General features: G+C 46.1%; 2 protein-coding genes across 4 annotated transcripts in view; one reads left to right on the top strand and one right to left on the bottom strand.

Moving 5' to 3' along the window:
• Positions 1–11,424, top strand: nradd (neurotrophin receptor associated death domain). Its single transcript, XM_061263349.1, has 6 exons — positions 1–540; positions 7,004–7,136; positions 7,537–7,905; positions 8,852–9,029; positions 9,140–9,282; positions 9,489–11,424. The coding sequence occupies exons 1-6, from the start codon at positions 487–489 to the stop codon at positions 9,800–9,802; spliced, it is 1,191 nt and encodes a 396-aa protein (XP_061119333.1). The 5' UTR covers positions 1–486; the 3' UTR covers positions 9,803–11,424.
• A 2,114-nt stretch (positions 11,425–13,538) lies between these two features.
• The window catches only part of setd2 (SET domain containing 2, histone lysine methyltransferase), a 35,397-nt gene continuing 25,073 nt past the window's right edge, over positions 13,539–23,862 (bottom strand). For all 3 annotated transcript variants that reach the window (XM_061218534.1, XM_061218525.1, XM_061218518.1), the window contains 6 exons: positions 23,566–23,691; positions 22,901–23,037; positions 22,211–22,322; positions 18,341–18,415; positions 17,134–17,235; positions 13,539–15,928 (listed from right to left, as the gene is read on the bottom strand). In XM_061218534.1, coding sequence (XP_061074518.1) covers positions 15,767–15,928; positions 17,134–17,235; positions 18,341–18,415; positions 22,211–22,322; positions 22,901–23,037; positions 23,566–23,691 — 714 coding nt within the window. In that variant the 3' untranslated portion in view covers positions 13,539–15,766. The remainder of the gene's footprint in view (positions 15,929–17,133; positions 17,236–18,340; positions 18,416–22,210; positions 22,323–22,900; positions 23,038–23,565; positions 23,692–23,862) is intronic.

The following is a 23,862-nucleotide window of genomic DNA, read 5'->3' as shown; positions in this document are numbered from 1 at the left end:
TCGGAATTTGTATCAATGGAGCTATAGGTTGAAGAGAAGCCTACTGTAGCCCAAAACCCTGGAAAATGCTTTGGGTTTAAGATTCAACCTCTGTACCGTTTTGATTTAAAGTGAATGAAGGTATTTTCAGTCCTGAACTTGTAGGCTATCTGTCTACAGAAAAAAAAAAACGGTTTCCTCTACCGCCAGATAAACTGACTCGCTGAGAAGTGACCCCCCAGTCGCTGGAACACAAGTTTAACTGGTTGGTTCGACACATAGGCTACGTAAACAACTGTGGATATTTGTCTGAAATTTTAAAAATGCACTCGCCTTTAACCCGTTGCGCATAAACTGCAAAAACTCCTCTTAACAGCGGGGCGCGTCATTGTGCGGTGTCCAGAGGCAAAACTTAAGTCTCTTCGTAGAAAGAGTGGTTGGATTCCGAGTTGAACCTTCTCGTTTTCAAAGGAGTTCTGTTGTGCCCAGGACATTTTTACCTTCGAGATGCATTGGAAGAAGATTACGCTGCGAGTTTGGGCTCTCATCGCACTCCTAAAGGTAAGATATCTGTGCCGTGTGCGCCGTGATGCTGATATATTGAGCCACTATCTGGCAACAACTGGCATGTTTGTGCGCTGTATACCCTCGTACTTTAGTCGTTTCATCTTCTAAGAGTTGAACATTTACTGGTTAGGCCATACAAAACGGAACATTTTATTTGTGATGCATCACCCGGTTGTACATTTTTACTTTATTTTAAAAGATAAATTACGATCCAAGTAGCTACGTTCTAAAGGTCCCACCTCATTGCGTTCACTATTTCCCAATTTAATTTCACATAAAACGTCACATTGCCTCTCAATTAGCCTACCCGCGCTCAAAAACAAATAATTAAAATGAGATTTAAATGCATTGTTTGTTCAATAAAAGAAACATTCTAAATTAAAACATAATTTGGTAGTTGCATGACTTTTCATTGTCAGTAGCACAAGTATTAAAACATTTTAAACGCGGTTGTCAGGACTGCGTAGCGTCATTGTAATTGCGAGAATTTTGTTACTTTAATACATGTCATTGAAATGCGCATTTTCCTCTCGCGTAAGTTATCCATCACCTCCCGTGTCCGTGGAAGTGGCCACAGAATCAAAGCGCCTAGCAACATCAGTCATGTGGAGCTGTTTCACAGACTCCTGTATTTGTTCGTGGGTTGGGATTTAATAGCATTTGTTATTTTAGTGCTGTAGGCTATATTCAAATCACGAATTTTACATTTTTGCAAACGGAATATAGTGTCTCACTCCTACCTAAAATGTAGAAATACATGTATCGTTTGGGTGACTATGAAATGGGGCCACTCGTGGGCATGCAGTATAATAAAAAATAAGTCTTGATGTTTAGTCATTTTCAGTCGTCTCTCGCAGGCCCAGACAGACGCTGAGATCGTCTTAACTCCTGTCTTGTCACGCTCCTCTATTCCAGCTCTGTTATTTAAAAGCTATGCGCGTAGTGTTACAGTAAAACAAGCCAACTTCTCAAGATATTTACTGAACATAAACAAGACGAAAAGACCACGGGCTTTTTTCACCCAAATTAAATCCATTAAGTAAAGAGCAAAGAACATTGGCACTACTTAAGAGTGGGGAAAAGCAAATGGTATGTTATGAAATTGTTTCTTGTGGGGTTTTCAAAGATATCTGTTAATTCAAAGACCACACAATACACGTTTGCAATATACTGAAGATATTTGGTATGTGTTCCTTGGGCATAATTTAACAAGCCAGTTATGCAGTCAGAAGAGAAAGTTGCCCTTTTTTACGACATTCATTCCAGAGTGGTTGGAACCAGCGTGTCAGTGTCACATATCTTGGTTAACTTGCTGTTCATTTGCGGCTGGAAATTATATGCTTTAGAATCTATACAGCTAAATGCTACTGTTCCGTTTATTCGTTCTAAATTAACTTCATTTTACCTTTTGTCTTGATCTCCTCTAAATTTTTACTAAATGTGACAGTATTGCGAGACTCAGCATATCCAGACCATTGCAATTATCATCTACTTCTTTTGGTCTGTGGAGGAAAAAGGGGTTATCATGTGATCACATTTGAATGTACATGTCAGTGCAGGTCTGGTTCAGCAGGGAGTTGGTTTCCTCTTGAACTTCTGACCTAGAGGGCACCTACTTTTGGGTATCTGCATAAATTGCATAGGCTTATGCCTTTATTTTATTTTATGTATTTATTTATTGTTTCCCCAGTATTAGTTAATGATACAAGCTAAATATCCAGCAGTTTAGAATTCGCCAGTTGCCATTTGGTTATTTATAAGTGGGATCTCAACATTTGCATGAGGATTATCACAAAAAGAATTAGAAAAAAATCCCAGCATTAACAAGAACAAATGTAGGCCTTGTTATTTACTATGCATAGCTACTGGGAACTGAAGTAATTGCGGAAGATGGCCAGCTGTCCCCCTAGCTGGCCGTGGCTCCTGGACCCTCGTGGGTGTGATGTAGGTGTCGGTGGCACCAGGGTGTGAAGTGCAGGGGTCAGTGTCAGGGCTGAGCGAGGCCTTGCGCCCCTGGGGCCTCCTCTCTTTCATCTGCTCCGCACACAGGCTAGATTTACCGCAGAGGAGCCCAAACTTCTGTCTGCCCCGGTCAGGGTGATTCATCATATAAAATGCGATTTTACTTAAAAAAAACCCCTCCCAGGCGGCTGTGGCCGGTAATGGTGGCGGTGAAACCGAGTGCTCAGCGCTGGCTGTGAGTGAGCGTGACAGCCGTGGGCCTCGGGTCTCCAGCCCCCTGCATCCCCTTCAACCCCTGCTCCATGGTGGTCTCTCACCGGGGAACCAGCGCTGATGGCAGCTCCTTAACTAAGTGGAGAGCAACTGCAGCCCCGGGTTCTCCCTTTTCTTTTGAAGAGACAGATAAAATCTCTGTTATGTGTTTCAGGGTTCAGGAGGAGGTGTGGGCTGTGTGTGTGTGTGTGTGTGTGTGTGTGTATTCGCGCTCAGTTTTGGATACAAGATCTTATAATCAGCCAACATCTGCTCCTGGTTTACAGACCAAGGCTCACAGCCCAAGAGCCAAGGAGACCAATCAGTGAGAGGCATACCGTAACAAAACCATGAAAGTTTCTGCCCTTTAAAGTGTGCCTTTTGTCAGCTTGTCAATGAATAACAAAGCAGTGATATTTATGCACCAGTATTTATTCAGTGGCTACATGCAATTCACTTGAAGCTCTCGGCAGGGAAGTCATTCCAGGATTACCTCTTAGTTTGTAAGCAGCAAGTTTTTTTTGTTTTATTTCAATGCATTTTGCATTTAATAAATTGAAGTTATTGGAGGTGAATTAGAATTAATTTCAGGTTCCACTTTAATGGATATTATATGTTTACGTTGTGATTATTGGATATCTCCAAAAAAAAATTTTTTATAGACTGAAATAATTGCATCCAAATCTTTGTTGTTCATTGTGGTAACATGGTGTCCTGTTTGATGACACAGACCTCATTTGAAGAAGTGGCCTCCTCTGTTAAAGGAGTCTGTCTGGTCACTCCACTTGCGTATTAAAATGAAAAAAGGTCTTTATAGTGGCCTTCCCAACATCCTGCCTTTTATGTTACAGCAGTAGGAGCCAGTGACTCAAAATAATTGTTTCAGGAGTACGAAGAACTGAGCCTGAGATCAGCCAGGAGGTTGTCCGGGCACAATAGCTATTAATGAAGCTAGCTTTGCCTACACACGATTCTGTCTTTTATTCAGCAAAGGGTTCATTATTCAGATGAGCCATTCAGAGCCTATCCTTACACAGGCTGATACACGCTCTGAAAGAGCGTGCTGTGTTTCAGTGCTGTGGTCTGGGTCACACACCTGAAATGTTCTGCTCTGTGCCATCCCAACAGCAGTCCTGCCTCCCTGACTGGTGCCGGTGTCTCTCTAACCTCTTCCTGACAGAAGTACAGAAAACACGTTCATTCATAATTCAACAATCGAGGGCTCGAATTGAAACAGAGCATCTCACAGTGTGAGAAGTGTTGTTGCAGCAGATTGCTGTGCACTCGAGGACTGTAAGGGAGAGTGATGAAGGGTGTTGGCAGCAGAGAGGCCTGTCTGGCTCAGAACAGCCGCTGCCAACCTCCTGCTTTGTACATGATGAAAAAGCACCAGACAGGCTTTCAAATAACACCAGCACCAAATATTTATATTCGGGGGTGGGGTCAAATGTGAGTCGAGACGGACCAGGCTGGCTGTGGGCTCCCACATGTCATGCAGATTTGTCAACTCTGGCCTCCGACAGACTTTTATAATGGGACGTTTTGGGTCAAATGGATCTTTCTGAACTTTTGGTTTTGTGCAGATTCATAACCACATCAGATCGGGGTGAAATGACTGCAGAGTTTAGAGTTCAGACCCAGGTTAAAAGGCATTGAATGTGTACTATGTTTTATTCCCAATAAAAAATTAATCCCAGTGCCTAACAGTGCAAGGACATGATATTATAAAAATATTTTTCATTATGCTTTATGGCATCAAAGTAAATATTCCTCCTTGTTTTAAACAAAACATGCTGAGGTGAATAAAGTGTTGCTAAAGACATGTAGCAAGTTAATAGTACTCTAAAAAAGGCAAGAGTCATGGCAATTGCAATTAGTTACAACTCTGCATCCTCATCCTTAGCTTTATCTGGTTCAGTAGAGAGTTGGGGTGAGTTTGAAATATGGAATCCCTCAGGATGTAGGTATAATTCCCAAACCATACAATGTAGCCAGATAAACAGCATATTATATTTGGAAAATTACAACGTTGAATGATTATATTGGTTGATTAATCACAGCATCTTGTAAAGGTTCTATCAGGAAAAGGTTGTAAATTGGACTGTGTAAGACCGAACAGGGTACATGGAGTGTGGACATTTACTGGGGCAGCTGAGGTTTTGCTAAAACAATCTCCAGTCTCAGTTTACTATTCCCCTCTGTGTTTTATTGTCATTTGACCAATTTGAGATAAAGCTGAACACAAAAATGTGTGTCTGTCTACTTGTATCTGCTTGTATCTACACAGTCATTGTGTGTACATGTTTGATGTTTGTCTGTGTTAGATGAAAGTGGTAGCTCTGCAGGTTTACACACGCTGGTCCTGAGGTTTGGAGGGAGGGAGGGAGGGAGGGAGAGAGAGACAGAGAGAGAGAGAGAGTTCTGCTGTTACTTTCCTGTTTTATGGAGGTTTGTTGTTAAACATCTGTTTGCTCTTGTCAGGTCTGCCCCAGGGGTAGTGGGGAAGTCTTTATGAATATGTGCATGTTTAAGATGCCACTGTGGAGGTGCTGTAGAAGGAGGGAGGACGTGTCGGGGAGGAGGGGATGTAGCTGAGCTGACCTCCACAGGCACACACCTGCAGGGTTTAGGGCACATCAAAGCCTCCCTTCACCCAAACAGACGCTCACATGCTGAGCCGTGCCAGAGAACTGACACCCCCCCCCCAGGCACAACAGTCACAGTCCCTCCTGTGCTCCAGAGACCCACACACACACACACACACACACACATACATACACACTACCACACACACACACACACACACATACACATACATACATACACACACATACACATACGTACACACTACCACACACACACACACACACACATACATACACACTACCACACACACACATACACATACGTACATACACACACATACACATACATACACACTACCACACAGACACACACACACACACACACACACACACATACATACACACTACCACACACATATACACATACATACACACTACCACACAGACACATACACATATACACACACACACATACATACACATACATACACACTACCACACACACACACACACACACACACAGACATACACACTACCACACAGACATACACACACACACACACATACACACTACCACACAGATACATACACATATACATACATACACACACACATACACTCACACTACCACACAGGCACAAATACACACACACGCACACACACACACACACACACATACACACAGATGGGAGGTGGAGGATGTGAGAGGAAGTCCTTTCAACTCTTTTTAAAAGAAAAAAAGAACTGCCTTCCTTATTTAAAAGTAATTTATTTTGACTTATTTTTACTCTTTTCAGTCTTCAAAGGAGTCTAATATAGGCACATACGACATTAATTGTGGCTTTATTTTATTACACAAATAATGTATTGACAATCTTCAACATTCGGAAGTCACCATGTGAAGTGGCTCAGAACCTATAATGTAAAATAAATATACATATATTTTAGTAAACCATAGGCTTATTGTAAAATTGACTTGGTATTTCCTGTTTTTTTTAGTTAATAATGTAATAGACTGTTTATCTCTGTCTAAAACAATGTCTAGTAACTATAGTATTAGTTAAAAGAGCTAAGGAGCTAGCCACACGATGTCATGTAGCTTTTTTTTTTTCAATAGTTTGTTTAACATCTCTATTGTTGAATCCATACAGAATGCACAATACAACTTTTGTCAAATAACTTCCCAGCATTACATACACGGAAAAGCGTAATTGACCACAAAGTATAAACACTGGTGTGCTGTAAATTATAGAAATTACAGCTTTTTGCCATTGTTGTCCTAAATATCTTATAATTTTGTCGATTATACCCCATGTCCAGGATTCACTTGTGAGTAGAAAGGTTTGTGCTGTACAGAGATCTGTGAGGTCATGCTGTAGTAGTTATAATACTCACACTTCTGTGTCATGGTAAAATCTGTGAAATGTATTTTTTGCTGCGCACAGAGAGAGCTCTAATCCAGAGATAGGGTCAAGGGTGATGTAGCTGCAGCAATGCAGAGGCTATTACATTACAATGACATAACTGTCTAAGTCCTGATACTTTTCCTGTGTGAAAAACCTCAGACACAGGTGCACATGCTGGGATATACTGGTGGCTTCAGCCTTCTTTCAGACAGGAAGTGTCTGACCGGGTGTGTGTGTGTGTGTGTTTTGCAGGTGGCGCTGGGAGATACCTGTGCCAGTGGCCGTTTCACAGACTCGGGGGAGTGCTGTAAGCTGTGCCCAGCAGGGCATGGTGTGGCAGCGGGGTGTGGGAAGGAAAACACTCAGTGCCAGCCTTGTCAGAGTGGTGAGTAAAGAGGGGAAATAAATGCTATGATCCACTGATCGATAGATTACACTCATCTAAATGACATAAATGAATCTGAATGATACAACTTCTTTGTTTTATGAACTATTTTCTGTTCATTTGTTTCATGTTAGATTTGAAGATAAGTACTTTACATTACATTACATTACATTACAGGCATTTAGCAGACACTCTTATCCGGAGCGATGTACAATGAATGTGCCTGCAAATAATAGATGGCAGCAGCTCTGTGCTGTTCTCAGGTACATGGGTGGCTTACTCTGCACATACCACATGTAGGAGGGTGCAGTTGTACTGGAAAAGGATTGAAGGAACTGAGAGTCCCTGCGGAGTCAGCTGCTCCTCTCTGACCCCTGACCCCTGCTCCTCCGTGTTTCAGGCCTGACCTTTTCCGCATCCGAAGGCCTCTCCCCGTGCCGGCCCTGCGCGCGCTGTCCCTTCGGCATTCCCCAAACGGCCGCCTGCAGCGCGTCCCAGGACACGCAGTGCGAGTGCGGCGAGGGCTACTACCTGTGGCGGGAGGAGAACGGCACGGTGGGCCTGTGTGCCGCCTGCTCCTCCTGCGGGCAGGGCCAGGGCGTGGCGCGCCCCTGCGGCCCTCACGGGAACACCCTGTGCCAGCGCTGCGGCCCGGGCACCTACTCTGAGGAGCGCCGGTCCACCAGGCCCTGCCAACGCTGCTCCACCTGCCAGGAGAACGAGGTGGAGATCCGCGCCTGCCAGCACAACTCCAACACGCTCTGCATGGGTAAGCACGCACCAGGGGCTGGAGCTACCTGAGTCTTTGTGTAAACTCTGTTGGCCCGGCCGGGTCTAAAGGGAGGGGTTCGGCTGGGAAACCCCTGCGGGCGGCCGACCGTGTTCCAGAGGTCAGCGCTCGCTCCCAGGGAGTCGGCTAATCTGCACATGTGCAGGGTGGGGGCTGCGACCTCTGACCTCAGCCCCTGCGAGCGTTTGATCTGAGAATAACCCGCCTGCAGCAGGCCTGTCTGGGGGCAGGATCCATTTCAGAGCCACAGGGAGTCTGCGCTCGCCTGCTTGTTCCCAAGCTCTGGCCCACATGCTCCTCTGAGCTCACTCCACTTCCTCCTTTGGTGTGTGTGTGTGTGTGTGTGTTTCTTAGCTGTAATCTTGTGGTGCTGCTGGCATGTATTACATAGGAAGTGATAGTTATTTCTTGTACTTTTTTCTTCGGCCCTGCCTCTGTGTGTTAAACCTAGGTCCATAGATATTTCTCAAGTTACACCAGAGCCTTCTATCTTCATTAAAACGTACTCAAATCAAGACATTTCCCTATTTTTTCCACTACACTTAAAGTTTGTGTGATGTTCAAGGATGCGTGTATGTGTAGTTTGTTAGTGTTACCATCCTTTTGGTATCTAATCAAGGAGCTGAAAAGAAATGTTTGGAATGTACTTCCCCAACCCCCCAGAATATTATTGTTTTAATGCTGGATGTATCAGGGCACACAGTATCAGTCAAGTTTCTTGTCAAAGTACAACATGCCAGGTTCTCCCCACACGTTCTCATTACAGCTGCAGGTTTATATGGATTTGAAACCCCCCAGTCAGTCTCTGTGACTCACAGTGCAGAGACAATGCAGTGCTTTAAGTTCTTAAGACCCACGCACCCCTGATCTGCCACTATTGCTGTGGTAACAGCAGTCCTCACCTCGTGCCTCCCCCTCCATACAGAGAGAAAGCTGCACATCCTGTCCCGTCCTGCCGAACCTGACGGTGAAGAGCCTAGCCCAGTCCCCGGTGCCCCGAAATTCCCCCCCGAGGAGAAGGAAGGCAACAACATCATCCCGGTCTACGTTTCCGTGCTAGCCGCCGTGGTGCTGGGACTTCTGTTCTACGTCGCCTACAAGTGGTGAGTGCGTGCAACTGGCTATTCCCTGTGGCTCAGTCAGTGGATTAAACGCACATGAGCCGGGTCAAGTTGCTGCCTCTCCCTAATATTTGCCGTGCTCTGTCTCCCAGCTGGACGTCCTGTAAGCAGAAGCAGGCTTTGGGAAAGGCGCGGGCGGGGGAGCTGGGCGTGCCCTCCGAGGGTGAGAAACTGCACAGTGACAGTGGGGTGTTCCTGGACTCCCACAGCCTCGGAGACAACCAGCCCAGCAAAGGTAGCTCCATCTGTCTGATATCACACATTCCACAGCTACATTTTTTCTTCCAACCTCGCCTGTAATGTATGTTAACACGTGCCTGCAAGCTCTGTCAGCACACGGCAACCGCAACACCAATAATACACACGAGTGATAGCACAGCCAGTCCACTTATTTTATTGATGCAAACATGGAGGATTGACCCACGCAGTCTCCCCCTACAGGTAGCAAGCGGGACAGCAAGCTGGACAATCGGCTCTACGGGAGCTTGCCGGCCCACAGACAGGAGGAGGTGGAGAGCCTGCTGAAGGAGGGCGAGGGCCGGGGCTGGAGGCACCTGGCCGCCCAGCTGGGGTACGAGCAGGAGCGGGTGGACGTGTTCGGCAGGGGCGAGGACCCCGTGCACACCCTGCTGTCCCACTGGGCGGTGCAGGAAGGCTCCACGCTGGGCGCGCTCTGCTCCGCCCTGAACCGGATCGAGCGGGCGGACGTGGCCAGCCTGCTGGTCTCTCCCTCCCAGGGCAGCTCTGTGGTCTGAGAGGCGGAGACCCCCACTACCACCGTCCCCAGACAGACTATGAGCCTAAGAGCCTGGCCACAACGGTGTGGGGGAGGGGAACTTGACTGCCCCACTGAGACTTTTAGAAACTAAGCCTGACATTAATAAGCAGCCATTGACCATGGGTCCATTCACCACAGCATTATCACTCTTCAGAAGACAATGTAGCAGCTCGGGCATGCCATTCAATCAGAGGCCCTGATTGGTTGGAGGAATCCCCTTGGTCTGAGATAAACCAGCGAATCCTCCTTCACGGCTTCCTTATGACTTTATCTACTCAAGGCAAATGATCCTGCATCCACAAACAGCTCCTGGACCCAAAAGCTATAATGATCCAATGACCATTTCAAGTCTTCAGCATTCATCTCTGCAGGCTTGTCACCTGTGTTGGGTCAAGTCATAAGGCTGATCTGTGTGCTTCCACTTTCTACATCATACATTCATACAATCTGGCCTGCTAATAATGTTGCTCTTTACAATCACATTAATTATAGCCAGATTATTAGAACTAGTCTTTACTTGTCCCTGTATCTGCAGTCCTTGGGAGACAGTACAAATATAATCTGATTGGTGCTCTTGTGTGCAGTACACCACAGGTTTAGAGACACCAGGTTTTCATCCATAAGAATGGCCCTTTGTTTCCAGCACCCAGGTTTATAGCCTGTAGCCGGCCTGCAGTGAACAGACGTGGCTGTCTACATGAAGCTGCCTGTTGAGCAGTCATCAACAGCCATCGCTTTGCAGTACCTGAACCATTTCAGTTAGTCATGTAATGGTAACTAATTATGAGCAATTGCATGTCTGTTCATGGAGTTGTGCTCATGGCTATAAAAATATTTATTCATCATACTTTACTAAGCACAATGTCAATCATTTGTTAATGTTTACCAGCACAGTGTGATTTTCCAACTGGTGGCTACTGGAAAAAACCTTCCAATTAACACCATTATAAAAGTTAATGTGGAAAATATTGCCAGAGGCGTTGTAAATTAAATGTTACAAATTCTAGATTGTTCTGGAATACAACTGAAGAATGACAAACTAATCTTTGTCCTATTGCCCCCTGAAATATCAATTATTTCTGATGTTTCAAAATATTACACATTAGACTGAAAAGTTTTTTATCATGAGTTGAATATGAAAAATATTAACATTAGTGAACAAAGTTCAGTGTATTGTTAGCAAGAGCATCTTGAATCTTCAGTTATGAATTGACTCCATTAGATACATACATCTGTATACAGTGGACCAAGTAGATACTGCTCCACGTTCAATAACTGCAGGTTCTAATCAATTTACTTAAAATTGTTGGGACTGCACCAAACACATTATTATTGGTCCCCATGGAATTAATAACCTCTTAATCATACACCGTTTTGTGCTTATTTCCCCATTTGGTCAAATAGAGCAGCTAAGGAGATGCAAAAAAGATTTCAACAGAATTACAGGCTAAAAACCAGTTGCACAAAAGATAGTACCCTGTCTGTAACACATCTTATTATCTATCACTATACCATTGTAGTCCTTGTTCCTAAATGTCTTTGTATGTTAATAGATCTTTTGTTATATTTTATTTCGTGTAATAAATGAATTTTGAAGAATGTGTGTGTGTTTTACTGTTGTCATTACTACTCACTGAGCGAGTTGCATGCTCTGACAAGCTGGCTGGATCTGATCCTACCCAAACATTTTGGGTTTTTTTGGACTGGTTGTGAAAGCATCCACAAATCCTAAACTATTAGATTGAAAAGGGATATAGGTCAAAAGTGCACACGGTAAGGGAGAAAGGAGCCGGGTGCCATCACTCATCACACTAAACCAAAGGCAAGTGTGAGCAACGTGGAGGCATGTCTCAGGGAAAGCCATAGCCTTTGATTGCTCTCCGCTGGGATTTTCCTGGCCTCATTCGAGCTGGACGATAGAAAAATGGCATTACAGTAAACATTTCTCAAAGGAAGGCAATTTTATAGATTCCATCTTTAATTGTTTTATTCTGGTGGGACGCTTTGTTGGAAGTAACCGTTAAACCCTGGAATTGCTTCAGGAAGTGCTCCAGAACAGTGGCATGCACCTGCTGATCTATGTAGCACATGAGTGATGATGGTCATCTCTGCTGCAGTTTAGAACTTAATCTGAAATGTAGGGGTTTCGTGACTCAATTAGGTAGACAACTTTTATAATTTCCTGAATTCAGAAGAAATGCGATACAAGCGCACTAATACAGGAGACTCAACTCCTCAGTGAGCTGGCCTTGGCTCTACAAAAGATCCGAGAATATCTTCGGCATTAGAAACAGTGACTAGTGTCACTGCACTGAAACTCTTAATCTTCCAACTGCCATTGTCAATCTGTGGCACAGATTGTAATGTGTGCGGATCCCAGACACAGGAAACCAGAGTGATTTCAGAGAAGGACAAACCGACCCATGGTTACAGTGACATCTGGTATTCAGTGTGTCAGAGGGGGCGAAAACCTCACGTCTCTGGATAGCATCTGGAAAGCTCAAATTCTCCTGTCCTTTCTTACTCCACCCACCTCCCCCTTTCAACAAGCGACAAAAATTACACTGCATGAACTCTAAAAAGCTTATCAATAACCAGTCACAGCTGCCATTCCATAAACCAGTTCCCTGCAGCCTGCTGGTGTAATTAACTCTCTTCCCAGAATCCCTCTACTCTGGGGACAGCAGGCAGTACACAACCTCAGATCTGAAGCAGTAATGATACTTTAATTGGTCCAAGCAACTGAACACTTGAGATCTTAATAGAAGTCTCCACATTCCCAGATTAATCTGCTCTCAAATAGAGCAAAGTTTGACTTTCTAGCCCGGAAGGGTGTCCCAACTAAGGCACAAGGGAAACTACTTCACAGAACATTTTAGGACAGCCGTTTAAAAGGAAAAATGAGACGCACGCCCTCCTCCATGGGACGAACAGTACTTCCCAAGAACCGCTACACGGATTTGAGGGGATAGTTTTCACTTTGTAACACATTCTGAAGTTCTCTTTGTCTTGCCTCCCCAGAGGAAATGTGTTGTTAATGGTTTTTTTTGCGCTCCTAAGTGGGAGCAGGCCGCATGCTGGGCCCGGGGCAGCGCTGCATGCCATCACGCGCTCCAGACGGGACCGCTTAACTGCGGTCTGGGCCGGAATGCGCGTGCAGGAGGCGACGGAGGGCAGGGCCTGGGTCCCCATCGTCACGCGTCGCAGCAAGGCCAGCAGCTCCCCCCACACGGGAAACGGGCATGCGTACCGCTGCTCACATGACACACGTTACACCCTGCGCACAACGCCAATACAGAGTGAAGAACCCAGTTTACACGGAACACAAGAAGTAAGCTTCGCGATTATTCAACTTGACAAAGTAAATGTATGTATACATGTTCACGCGGGCTCTCTTGCGCACTCGTAGACACACTCAAATGGGGGTTGCTGCAATCTTATGGAACTGCATGCCCATTTTCAACATAAACAAGAAAATACTAGAAAGAGGCTAGTGCCCATATGAACATCACGGTGATAATTTCCATGTTTATTAATCAACTAGCCAACAGTTGGCAGACAAGATAAGAGACAAATTACCTGGAAGTCAAGAAGTGACAAGGCATTTTATCAGCCACCGGCACACCGACCCTTGGCTGACAGACACTGGAGCATGCCAGTGGTTAACCCATATCCTTCCCCTTTGCTAGCAGAATGACAATCAAGGTCAGTACTCATTTTTACAAAAAAGTTTATTTTCTTTTTAAAATGTTTTTACACTCAGTATGACAATGTGCTTGCACAGTACTTACAGGGAAGTGCAGGGCGAGGCTCTTTTTCTACATAGAAAATCTCTCTCCAAAAGAAAACAACTGAAAAGACAACCCCCCACCCTATGAAAATCAAGTCAAAAAAAGAAAAAATGATCATCAGTGAATTCCAAGGACAGGTCACAAACAAGGAACTAGAACAGTGTACTGCACTGGAACTGAGTGTGTACTGGGAGTAAAGGGGAGGGGGGGGGGGGGGGGGTACTGTACTGGAATAAATGTACTGTACTGGGATGGGTGGTGTACTGTACTGGAACAGAAGGTGTACTGTACTGGCACTGGGGGGTGGTGGTGTAATGTACTGGGATAGGTGGTATACTGAACTGGGATAGATGTTGTACTGTACTGGAATAGGAGATGTACTGTACTAGGATGAGAGTGTACTGCACTGGAATAAGGGGTATACAGTACTAGGATGGGGGGTGTACTGTACTGGAATAGGGGTATACTGTACTGGGACTAAGGGCTCAGTACAACTCATTACCCTGCACCCCTCCACAAAAGTCATTTTCCTGGTTTGGTTTAATTACACATATTTACACTTCAAATCATGAACCAACAGTCCATTTACAAAGTCTGCTTATTTAAACATTCTCAAAAACTATTTCTCAATATATTCACATATAAAGCAATATAATACATGTTTACTTGAGTGTGGTTTAATGCAGTTTTGACAGGAGAGAGGTGTGAAGTGGGAGGGTGACGCTCAAGGCCTGAGCCTTGTAGACAGTAACATTAACCCTGCAAATCAGATGACATGACAAAACCTCAGAGACAAACTAGCAAGCCATGACATGCCTATAGGATGGCACAGCTGCGTTCGTCCAAATAATGAGACGGAAAACAAAAGAATCATGTAACATGAGCAAGCTATGGACAGTTAAAACCACAATGCTACATCCAATTCCTCAGGGAGGGGGGTCAGGAAATGGCCGGGGCTGTCGGGGGTTGAGAATTAAGAGGTGACACAAAGCCAACTGAGTATGCCACTGACTACCTAACCTGCTCACTTCATTCAATTTAATAAAAGACATAAAAATGACACCGACTGGACGTCTCCTCATAATATGCTGACAGTTCCAATGTTCTTTCTTTCCCCACACACCACATTCGGAGCAATGAAGGAAAACTGTCGGCAGACACGTGGAGATGAAAACATTAACAAAGATGAAAGCTCATCGACTTCCCCATCCAGTGTGAATCCCCCCTCCCCCATTTCAGGGGTAGGGAGAGGGGGGGTTGGAAGGTGTCCCGGAAAAGGCAGGGAATTTCACAGAGATCCTGCTGCACATTTTGGCCGGCGGCCATGTTTTCACGCAGAGAGACTAAACTTCCCACTCTTTCGTGGTTTGAAGGCAAGGCCCCACCTCCTGCCCAGCTCACGGTTAGCACCAGAAACACAAAGTCAATGGCAGGGGTAGGGAAACGCATAGGACTCAACAGAGCAAAGGAATAGGGACCATTACTTTTATGTTCCTTTTTTTTTTTTTTTGTTGTTGTTGTGTAGATCCAAGGTTTTTTTTTTCTTTTTTTCTTCTATTTATTCAACCAGCCTTTGCTGACGAACAACTCTTGCTGCGTTCAAGACAAGACCCAAAAAAAATAAAAAATAAAATAAAAAATAAAAAAGCATTGATGAGCTACACGTGTACTGGATTTCATTAATCTGAGACAGGACAGCAACGGTCTTCATGGTCAAAGACGTCTTCAACCATTGCTTGGGACAACTGATATCGGAGCGGCACATGATCGGGAGGAGAGAAACCCCGTCAGTGCCCAGGGTAGAACTTCATCATAGTCTTCCTCGGTCTGCGAGAACACCCGAGGGCCAGCTGCTCGCCCGCGATCGTCTGCCTCGACAAAACGTCCCAATAAAACCGGCGGACAGACAAAGCTTTAAAAAGCAGCAGTTAGGACATGGTTATTATCAAGTACAAAATTAGAGCATGTTTACATCAATCCCATCCCCCCCCACCCTCCCCTACCCTTGCAGAGCTCACACTCCAAGCAGCTGCTGCCATGGCAACGGCCCGACCCTGCGAACAGGTGAGCTGACGTCACGTGACCGAGTGAAGGCAAAGTCTGTGTGTATGAGTGTCTCCCGCGGGACGTTCGTGCGGGCTAGTAGAGGGTCAGTCCATCTCCATGTCCTCCTTGGGTCTGTACACCGCACCAAACTTCTGCATGTACTTCTTGATGTACTCCTTGGTCTTGTGCTTGACGTTCTCGTTGCACTCCAGGTCCTCCGGGTTCTTGCAGGACTTCAGCTCTTTGTTCATCACGCCGTGAGTCAGCTGGAAGGAACACATCATAGGTCAGAGTCGCTCAACAGAAAGGAAACTCAAATCAACCCTCTACCTCCCTGTTCCTCAAAGGATGATCCTCAAAGACAGATAACTGCAGGTTTTACACCCTCCCTTTACCGTTACCTCAGGTGTGAAGCCAGTCTTGACCAACCGGTAGCACTGCGTGATCAGTTAATTACATGGGAGGATCGAAAACCAGGGCCGGATTTGGATTCAAGGATCCCTGCTCGACCTGGATGACTGGCACTGCAGTCCCAGAGGAGAGGACTGGGCTGGCTCATTGTGGTAGCCAAATGGTTAGGATTGTAACCTGAACTACCTCAGCAAAACAGAGTTGGGTAAATGTTAGAAGTAGGCTGTCTAAATTCCCCACAAACACAGGCACTAAACAGGGTTTTTCTACACCACGGCTCTCTGGGGTATTTTGTTGTGCTCTCGAATGTGTCCAAGCGGCACAAAAAATAAAGCACCTCGGCCTGGACTGATGGCTCACAGGCTCACTATCAAGCAGAAAACAGATGAGAAGGCAGCCGTTTGAAGACACGCTGGCCGTACTGTTCAGCTTCGAGACCATAATCCAAACCAGCACAAAGAAAGAAAGAAAAAGAGCGAGAGGAAGAAAAAAGAAACTACTGAAGACTTTCCTCTTGAAGTACAATGTGTTCCGTCTGTTGCAAAAGGAAAAATAAATAAATATAGGGTGAGCTCATAAATGCTACAGAGACAAGGGTTGAGGACAAAGGGGACACGCTGTACCCAACAACCCCACCTCCCCACCACACCTGAGGTACCCACACACTGGCAGAAGAAAGGTATTAATATCCAAGAATTATATATGACGGTTGTACGAGATGACAAAGACGACATTATTTACCCATGGTGTGGGTGTGTATGCGAGTGTGTGTGTGAAATATGTATTAGCTACCTTAATCATATCAGTTGTACATAATCAGTAACAGAATTAATTTGAGGAAAAGATATTTCAGGAGTCTCTAACTGGCTAGTATTATGCATTTCGTCCAGTTTTGGGAGCTGTCTTGTTTTGGGAGCAGCAGAACACATGCAAAGATGATACCAGATTCAAAAAGATGAGTCTCTGAAAACAGCCAGGACAGCAATCAACAAGTAATGTGCAGTGAGGTCAAGCCACACACCCCCTGCTGGCCAGCAGGCGGCACTACACCCGTCCTCACCTTTCTGGCCAGGTGTTTGAAGTCCTCGGTGTTGCCAATGCGGCCCAGCTTGCAGTCCGGTTTCCGGTATGGGTTCAGGCACTGCACAATGAACTGAGACATCTGGGGGTAGAGAGTAGTAGAGAGGACATGCAAGGTCAGAGGACAGCGACCATGGAGGTATACAACGGACACCACAGAGAGCTGAAGCCTGTGGTTATTCTTCTTGCCGTCTGCCGCCCTCACTACACTGTGTAGGATTCCTTTTCTTGTACAGCCATTTACACTACTTTCATCTCCATGTGCCTTTTCCCCATTCCTGTTATCCAACCCAGACCTGCTGGCATTGATCTCTGTGTGGCTGATGGCCTCTTGAACTGCCAGTCGGCTACCCAGAAAGCAGACTTCATATCTGGCGATGCCTCCCATCTCAACCGCGATCCCTTGCTCTGACAAAAACTTGGAATGCAACCACCCTTTGCAGCCTTTCCTCTGCCTCTTCTTTTTCCCCCACACACCCTGACCCACGGCCAGAGGAGGTGGCACAGGTCTCCTGATCTCATCCTCACGGAGCTCTAATCTTCTTGTCATCCTTGGTATCCCGCAGGGCTCAATTCTTGGACCCCTCCTCTTCTCTCTGTATACCACGTCTCTTGGTTCCGTTATCTCTTCCGATGGCTTTTCTTACGACTCCTATGCCGATGACAACCAACATTTTCTCCCTTCCTCATACTGAGGTCACCATGCAAATCTCTACCTGCTTGGCTGACATCTCGGCATGGATGACCTCCCACCACCAGAAGCTTAACCATAGCTTCTCTACATCCCCGCCAATTCCTTTCCGACATTCTCCTCTCACTGACTGACTCTTGTATGCCCAAAATGTTTTGCCATATACGATTTTGATGCTTTTCACCTGTTCAGGAACTTATGCACTTGTAAATGACTTTGGATTAAATGTCAAATGTAATGTAACAAAAGCTTCATCCTGCATGACTCTCTAGGATATTCATATTTCTAGGTCAAATCCCATGTATCTAGCATTGGAAATTTAAATGGTAGACTAAAAACAATCAATTCACGGTTATTGGCCTTAGAATATTGAAACTGAGCTTACAAGAACATGTCCTAGGGAATTCATAAGCACTATCTGAGTTCTGTGCAGCAGAGATTGGTGGAAAGAGCAGACCTCATCTGCACAGAGATTGGTGGAAAGAGCAGACCTCACCTCTTTACGGAAGACCTCCTTGCTCTTCTTGGCCAGCTCGCTGGAGGTGTCAGCTTCTGCAGTCTTAGTGGAGAACTGAAGGAACAAAACAGAGACGGTCAGTCACAGTTTAGATGCACGCAAAGGCATGGAGGAATCGTAAGACATTTTCCACTGGAAAGCAGACATTACAGGGTTAAGCAGTGGCACAGAAATAAATCGTAACAGGACATTTCATAGCAGGGAGAAATGCACATGACCAGAGATCATTTGGCCGCCATACTCAGACTCACTGGTTTCTCACTCCTCAGTCCTATAAGAGTGGGCAGCACAGAGCGGGCAGAAGGCCGACAACAGCGTCCTTCTTCAGGGACAATGTAACCTGGGAGGACCCCATGTAGAGCCAGAGTCCATCCAGCCACACCCTTAGGGCCAGGCCACGGCCACGCCACTACCCCGAAAACAGGAGGCCCCTTTTTCTCTCAGCCCCAAGCCCTCAAGAGCATACAGCTCTGCGCATGAGTCCCGAAGACAAAGGCTCGGCCCAGACACATTCTCAAGTACGAAAGCCACAAATAAATGAATGCCGTTTCCAAGACTGGCTTTCATTATCATCAAAGAACAGAGAGAAATGCGGGAAGTGAAAACAAACGCTGGGCCTGGGACAGGGGGAGCCCCCCCACCCCCGCTCGCCTGGGGTCTGTCAGCTGTCTGAGCAGAGAGATGGGTACAGTGTGGCTCTGAGCAGAGAGATGAGTACAGAGTGGCTCTGAGCAGAGAGATGGGTACAGAGTGGCTATGAGCAGAGAGATGGGTACAGAGTGGCTCTGAGCAGAGAGATGGGTACAGTGTGGCTCTGAGCAGAGAGATGGGTACAGTGTGGCTCTGAGCAGAGAGATGGGTACAGTGTGGCTCTGAGCAGAGAGATGGGTACAGTGTGGCTCTGAGCAGAGAGATGGGTACAGTGTGGCTCTGAGCAGAGAGATGGGTACAGTGTGGCCTCAGTGCAGGAATGTGGGCATGTCCAGCGTTTTCCACCATTTACCAATCTCACCCCCCTCCCGCCTCCGAATGCTATCGACAGATCACTCAGACACAACAGGACTTTAATGACAACACTGCCCTTTAATTTAGTGCTCAGAGGCACACAATCAGCACTGGGGCCTGATGGGTACATTTTCACTGTCAGTCCCCTTGACTTTTTCTTTTTTGTTTTTAAACTTAAGATGAAACGCACAGCTGAAAGTAATTACTTCAGCAATGCGTCTTTGGCAAGCCCTTAGCAGGAGCTCCTGCAGTGTCACAGTGGTCTGCATGCAGCGATAGCTTAGCAGCAGCTATCCCTGCCTAAAGGATGACATCCCATTCAGTCCAAAGTCAAGAAACAAATAACATTCCGCTGAAACCACAGGCTGCTAAATCATCACGTCGGGGGGAGGAGGGCACGTTTGCTAAATGAGAGGGAATAATCAGCCTGAAGTGAATCTTGAATTAAGGAGTGATTTGTCTCTTGTCTAAATTAGAGTAAATGCAGCTTTAAAATAGGGGGTAAACGCATTCCTTTTCTCTCAGATAAATAATGATGTTATAGCGGTTAGGGCCGTGTCTTGAGCCCTGTTGGTCTTTTGACTGAATATCGAGTCAGACAGAATTGCATCTGTGCCAAGACAGGACAGAATTCAGACCCAGCCAATCACGGCAGATTGAGACGCATCCGATTTTGCATGGTTACATAAGACCATGGTACAGAAGGTGGAAAATTAAATCGTTCTTTGATGGGTTTTCGACTCTTAGCTGCTAATAGTATTAAGAACTTGTCTTTGATCTACACCAAGATTATCCAGATAAAATATGCGCTCGCAGCTTGCTAGAGTCCAAAAATAGCCAGTTACTAGACAGTTCACTCTGCCAGTGTTAGAAAACATTTGCCAAAGCAGTGACTCACACCTGGCACGAGCACTTTTGCTGTTCTGTCTGAACTGAAAGACAAGGCACCATTTACAGGAAGTAACACTCAAATGTACAGTGGCTATTTTAAGTCTTCATAGGGTAAAAAAAAACAAAAAAAACCTGCATCTGAGCTAAGTAATGAGCTAAATTTAAAAAATAGATAAATTGTTCCTTAAGTATCCCAAGAGCAGAATGTTCTCTAGCTGCAAATTAGATTCCCATGTCTCCCATGTTTAAAGAGATAATCAAACTTAATCTGAAGGGCAACTCCACACATCCCAGTTCCAGTTAGCAAGTACCACTGGAACTGGCCTGAAGCCTGTGGTTGTAGTTCCACCCCAGAGAGAAGCGAGCAGAACCAGAATGTGCTCAGTCCAATGGTGGGAAAGCTTCTCGTATGGCTCGCATTTTGTCAATTCTCACAAGTGTGCTTTTGGACAAAAAAATAAATGTAAAAAATGTCTCCAAAGTTCACTGACTCAAGATGCCAAATACAACTTGATGAGATGCAATCTGTGAAGCCCCTGATCAGAACGATGAGGATCTGTAAACAGTCCTTTTCTGCACCCATGCCATTATTCTCTTTTTCTGCATTCCTCTCAAAGCCAAGCTAAATTCTGAAGGAAAGCTAGCACCAATAACCAACTCTCAGAAAGGGAACTATAAGCCTATGCAGGACAAGCTGTTTTTGGAGTGACAGATGACAGTGACCGGAAATAGAGCATGGAAACAGTGATCCAGTATGACGGAGCTGTGGCTCCCAGCGACAGAGACTGGCGGTCTGATGGAGGACTTGTCGCTGGTATCCAGGGCATCTCCCATGTTCCTCACACGTTTGTGCAGAGCCTTTATGCGGCGCAGCAGAAGGGGCCCGCGTGGGAACTACAAGGAAAATGTTGGTTGCAGTAATGCCACTGATCCCATTCCTCTGAGCTCTCGTTCCAGAGCACAGCTGCTGGAGCCATCCTGGGCCCGGACACATGTTCCTCGTTCCTGCCTGCTCCACGGTGACAAATGCCCCCAGGGCAGGGTAATAATGCAGCTGGGGGAAACTGATACGTGCACACCCTGCACCTCAGAGAACAGTCTACATGATGCTGGAGAGAATTTAAAAAGTGGGGCTCTGAGGGAAATCATCTAGATAACAGAATAGCTGAGATAATCGATGCTTTCAGCTCTCATGGCATTACGGCCATGTTGTGGTGGGAGGTCAGTTATAGCTGAAGCCTGCTGGGAGATGCAGTAGAGAAGCGATTCTCTACTTACAAGACAAACAGCTAGTGAAGGGTTGGGTAATGATTTTGATAGAACTGACTGAATTGTTTTCCGTAAGACAGTATTTAGTAAAAAAACAAACAAAACAAAAAAAGCATACTGATAGCCAACGCTACTTCCCAGGAATGATAACTTTTGCAAATTTCCAAAATAGGGAAAGTATGTTTGCTGGATGTGCAACTTTGCAACGCAGTCATTTATAAACAGCCATGTTGGCAGACTGACCTCTGACACAGTGTCCCACTGAGCATGTACACCCTTTGACCTCTGACCCAAGCACCATGCCAAGCCCAATAGGGTGGGGCAGGTTGGGTTTCACAGCTGCTGACAGTTCAACAGGCCAACTATTCACCAATGTCAAACGCTTAACGTCTTCATCAAACACATCCAAATATCACGACACATCCAAGATGGCGTCAAAGGGAAGCACTGCCTTATTTGGCAGAGACAGAAATTATATCCTCACCCTGTCCATACCAGAAAGAAAGAAATCTTAAAACACAAGATACTAAATACCACAACTTCCAAGTCCCATAATTACAGATGTTCCTCAAAGGGGGCATTAAAGACAGCATTTTGGGAAGATGTTGAGCTTGTTCTGTGAATTAACTGAATGACCACAGGTGCCAGCACCAACCAGGGGCTGTTCATGGGGTCGGTGGTTACCTTGGAGGGGTTTTCGTCGTAGGTTGGCGTCCCGAGGTCCATCTCAGCCTCGTGATCTACGCTGGCATTGTCACTGCCCCCCTCCCAGCATGGAGGGTCCCACTGTGTTTGCCTGGAGAGTGGAGACAGGAAACCATACAAGTCAATTATCCTGCTGCATTTTAAATGGTTTTGGCCATTTGCACACTAAAATTGCAAATAGACAGCACTTTTCCCAGCAACAAAGCACTTTACAATTCATGCCTCTACTCACCCATCAGCACGGGGTGAGAAGCCAGGCCTTACTGCCCTGTGTATCTGTGCACGAGACCCCCACACTGCCCTGTGTATCTGTGCACGAGACCCCCACACTGCCCTGTGTATCTGTGCACGAGACCCCCACACTGCCCTGTGTATCTGTGCACATGAGACCCCCACACTGCCCTGTGTATCTGTGCTCATGAGACCCCCACACTGCCCTGTGTATCTGTGCTCATGAGACCCCCACACTTCCCTGTGTATCTGTGCACACGAGACCCCCACTCTGCCCTGTATATCTGTGCACATGAGACCCCCACACTGCCCTGTGCATCTGTGCACATGAGACCCCCACACTGCCCTGTGTATCTGTGCACGAGACCCCCACTCTGCCCTGTGTATATGTGCACGAGATCCCCACACTGCCCTGTGTATCTGTGCACAAAGGACTACCTGGTGATCACATGGTAGTAGTAGATCTTGCCCTCCGGGTCCCGCGCTACTTTCCAGCTGGGCGGCAAGACAATGGTCTTTGCTTTGGGGGGTGAGGGAGGGGGCAGGTCCATCAGGTTGTTGGGGACCATCATCTCCTGTGGATAAACAGAGAGAGGAATGCAGTGGTAAATGCGTTTATATTTGAAATTGTTGACATGGGAAACTAACTGCCAGAAGAAACATATTGGCAATTAAAATACCGAATGGGGCGTGAATGAAAGTAAGGAAAGGCGGAGCTTGGAATGGGTTTCTTGTAAATCACTGTACCCTCAGGGAACGAGCACACAGGACACTGACAAGATAATACGTCAGCCGATCCTGACCATAAGGGGGGAGAAGGGAGGAATGAGGACTACCATAAATGCACAGACCCTTGATTAACGGATCTGTGAGGCAGAACAGACTGTTGGAAGCTATTGGGAGCAGCTATTGGTAGGCAGTAAATCTGATCAAAGTAATGACCCAAGAAAAGCAACAAAGAGTCAAGCAGCTTAATACAGAACCAGATGAAGAGCTCAAGTCCGCTGAAACACTGACAGGGTCTGAGAGGCGACAAGCTCCCGGGGGTTAGAGCACTCGAGCGCCCCCGTGTGGCAGTCGATGGTAGCGTGAAAGCACTGTACCTGCGGAACAGCTTGAGCTGTGACAATAGTGGTGACTGTGCCTGCTTGCTGCAACACCACCCCCTGCTGGTGGCCGGAGTAAACCTGCTGCCCCTGCAGGTACCCCGCTGCAGGCTCCGTGTAGGCCTGCAGCGGAACAGCAGAGGGCGCCAGTGAGACTCCGCTTTTAAACACGACCTTGATCACACACTCCATGCACACCCTCTTTTCACAGCACTGAGATCACTAGTCCTCATTAAAAACAAGCATCAATGCATTATCAAGGCATGGGTTATTTTTACCACACAATTAAATTAA

The sequence above is a fragment of the Conger conger genome, chromosome 1 (genome assembly GCF_963514075.1).
Source record: "Conger conger chromosome 1, fConCon1.1, whole genome shotgun sequence".
NCBI lineage: Eukaryota > Metazoa > Chordata > Actinopteri > Anguilliformes > Congridae > Conger > Conger conger.
The sequence above is the reverse complement of the archived record's forward strand: the minus strand, read 5'-3'. Positions and strand labels throughout refer to the sequence as shown.

What these genes read in the sequence shown, in the direction of transcription:
- nradd (XM_061263349.1), top strand. Translation starts at nt 487, where the DNA reads ATGCATTGGAAGAAGATTACGCTGCGAGTTTGGGCTCTCATCGCACTC. An exon ending in CTCTCATCGCACTCCTAAAG is followed by an intron (nt 541 to 7,003) that starts GTAAGATATCTG and finishes TGTGTTTTGCAG; the next exon opens with GTGGCGCTGGGAGATACCTG. An exon ending in GTGCCAGCCTTGTCAGAGTG is followed by an intron (nt 7,137 to 7,536) that starts GTGAGTAAAGAG and finishes TCCGTGTTTCAG; the next exon opens with GCCTGACCTTTTCCGCATCC.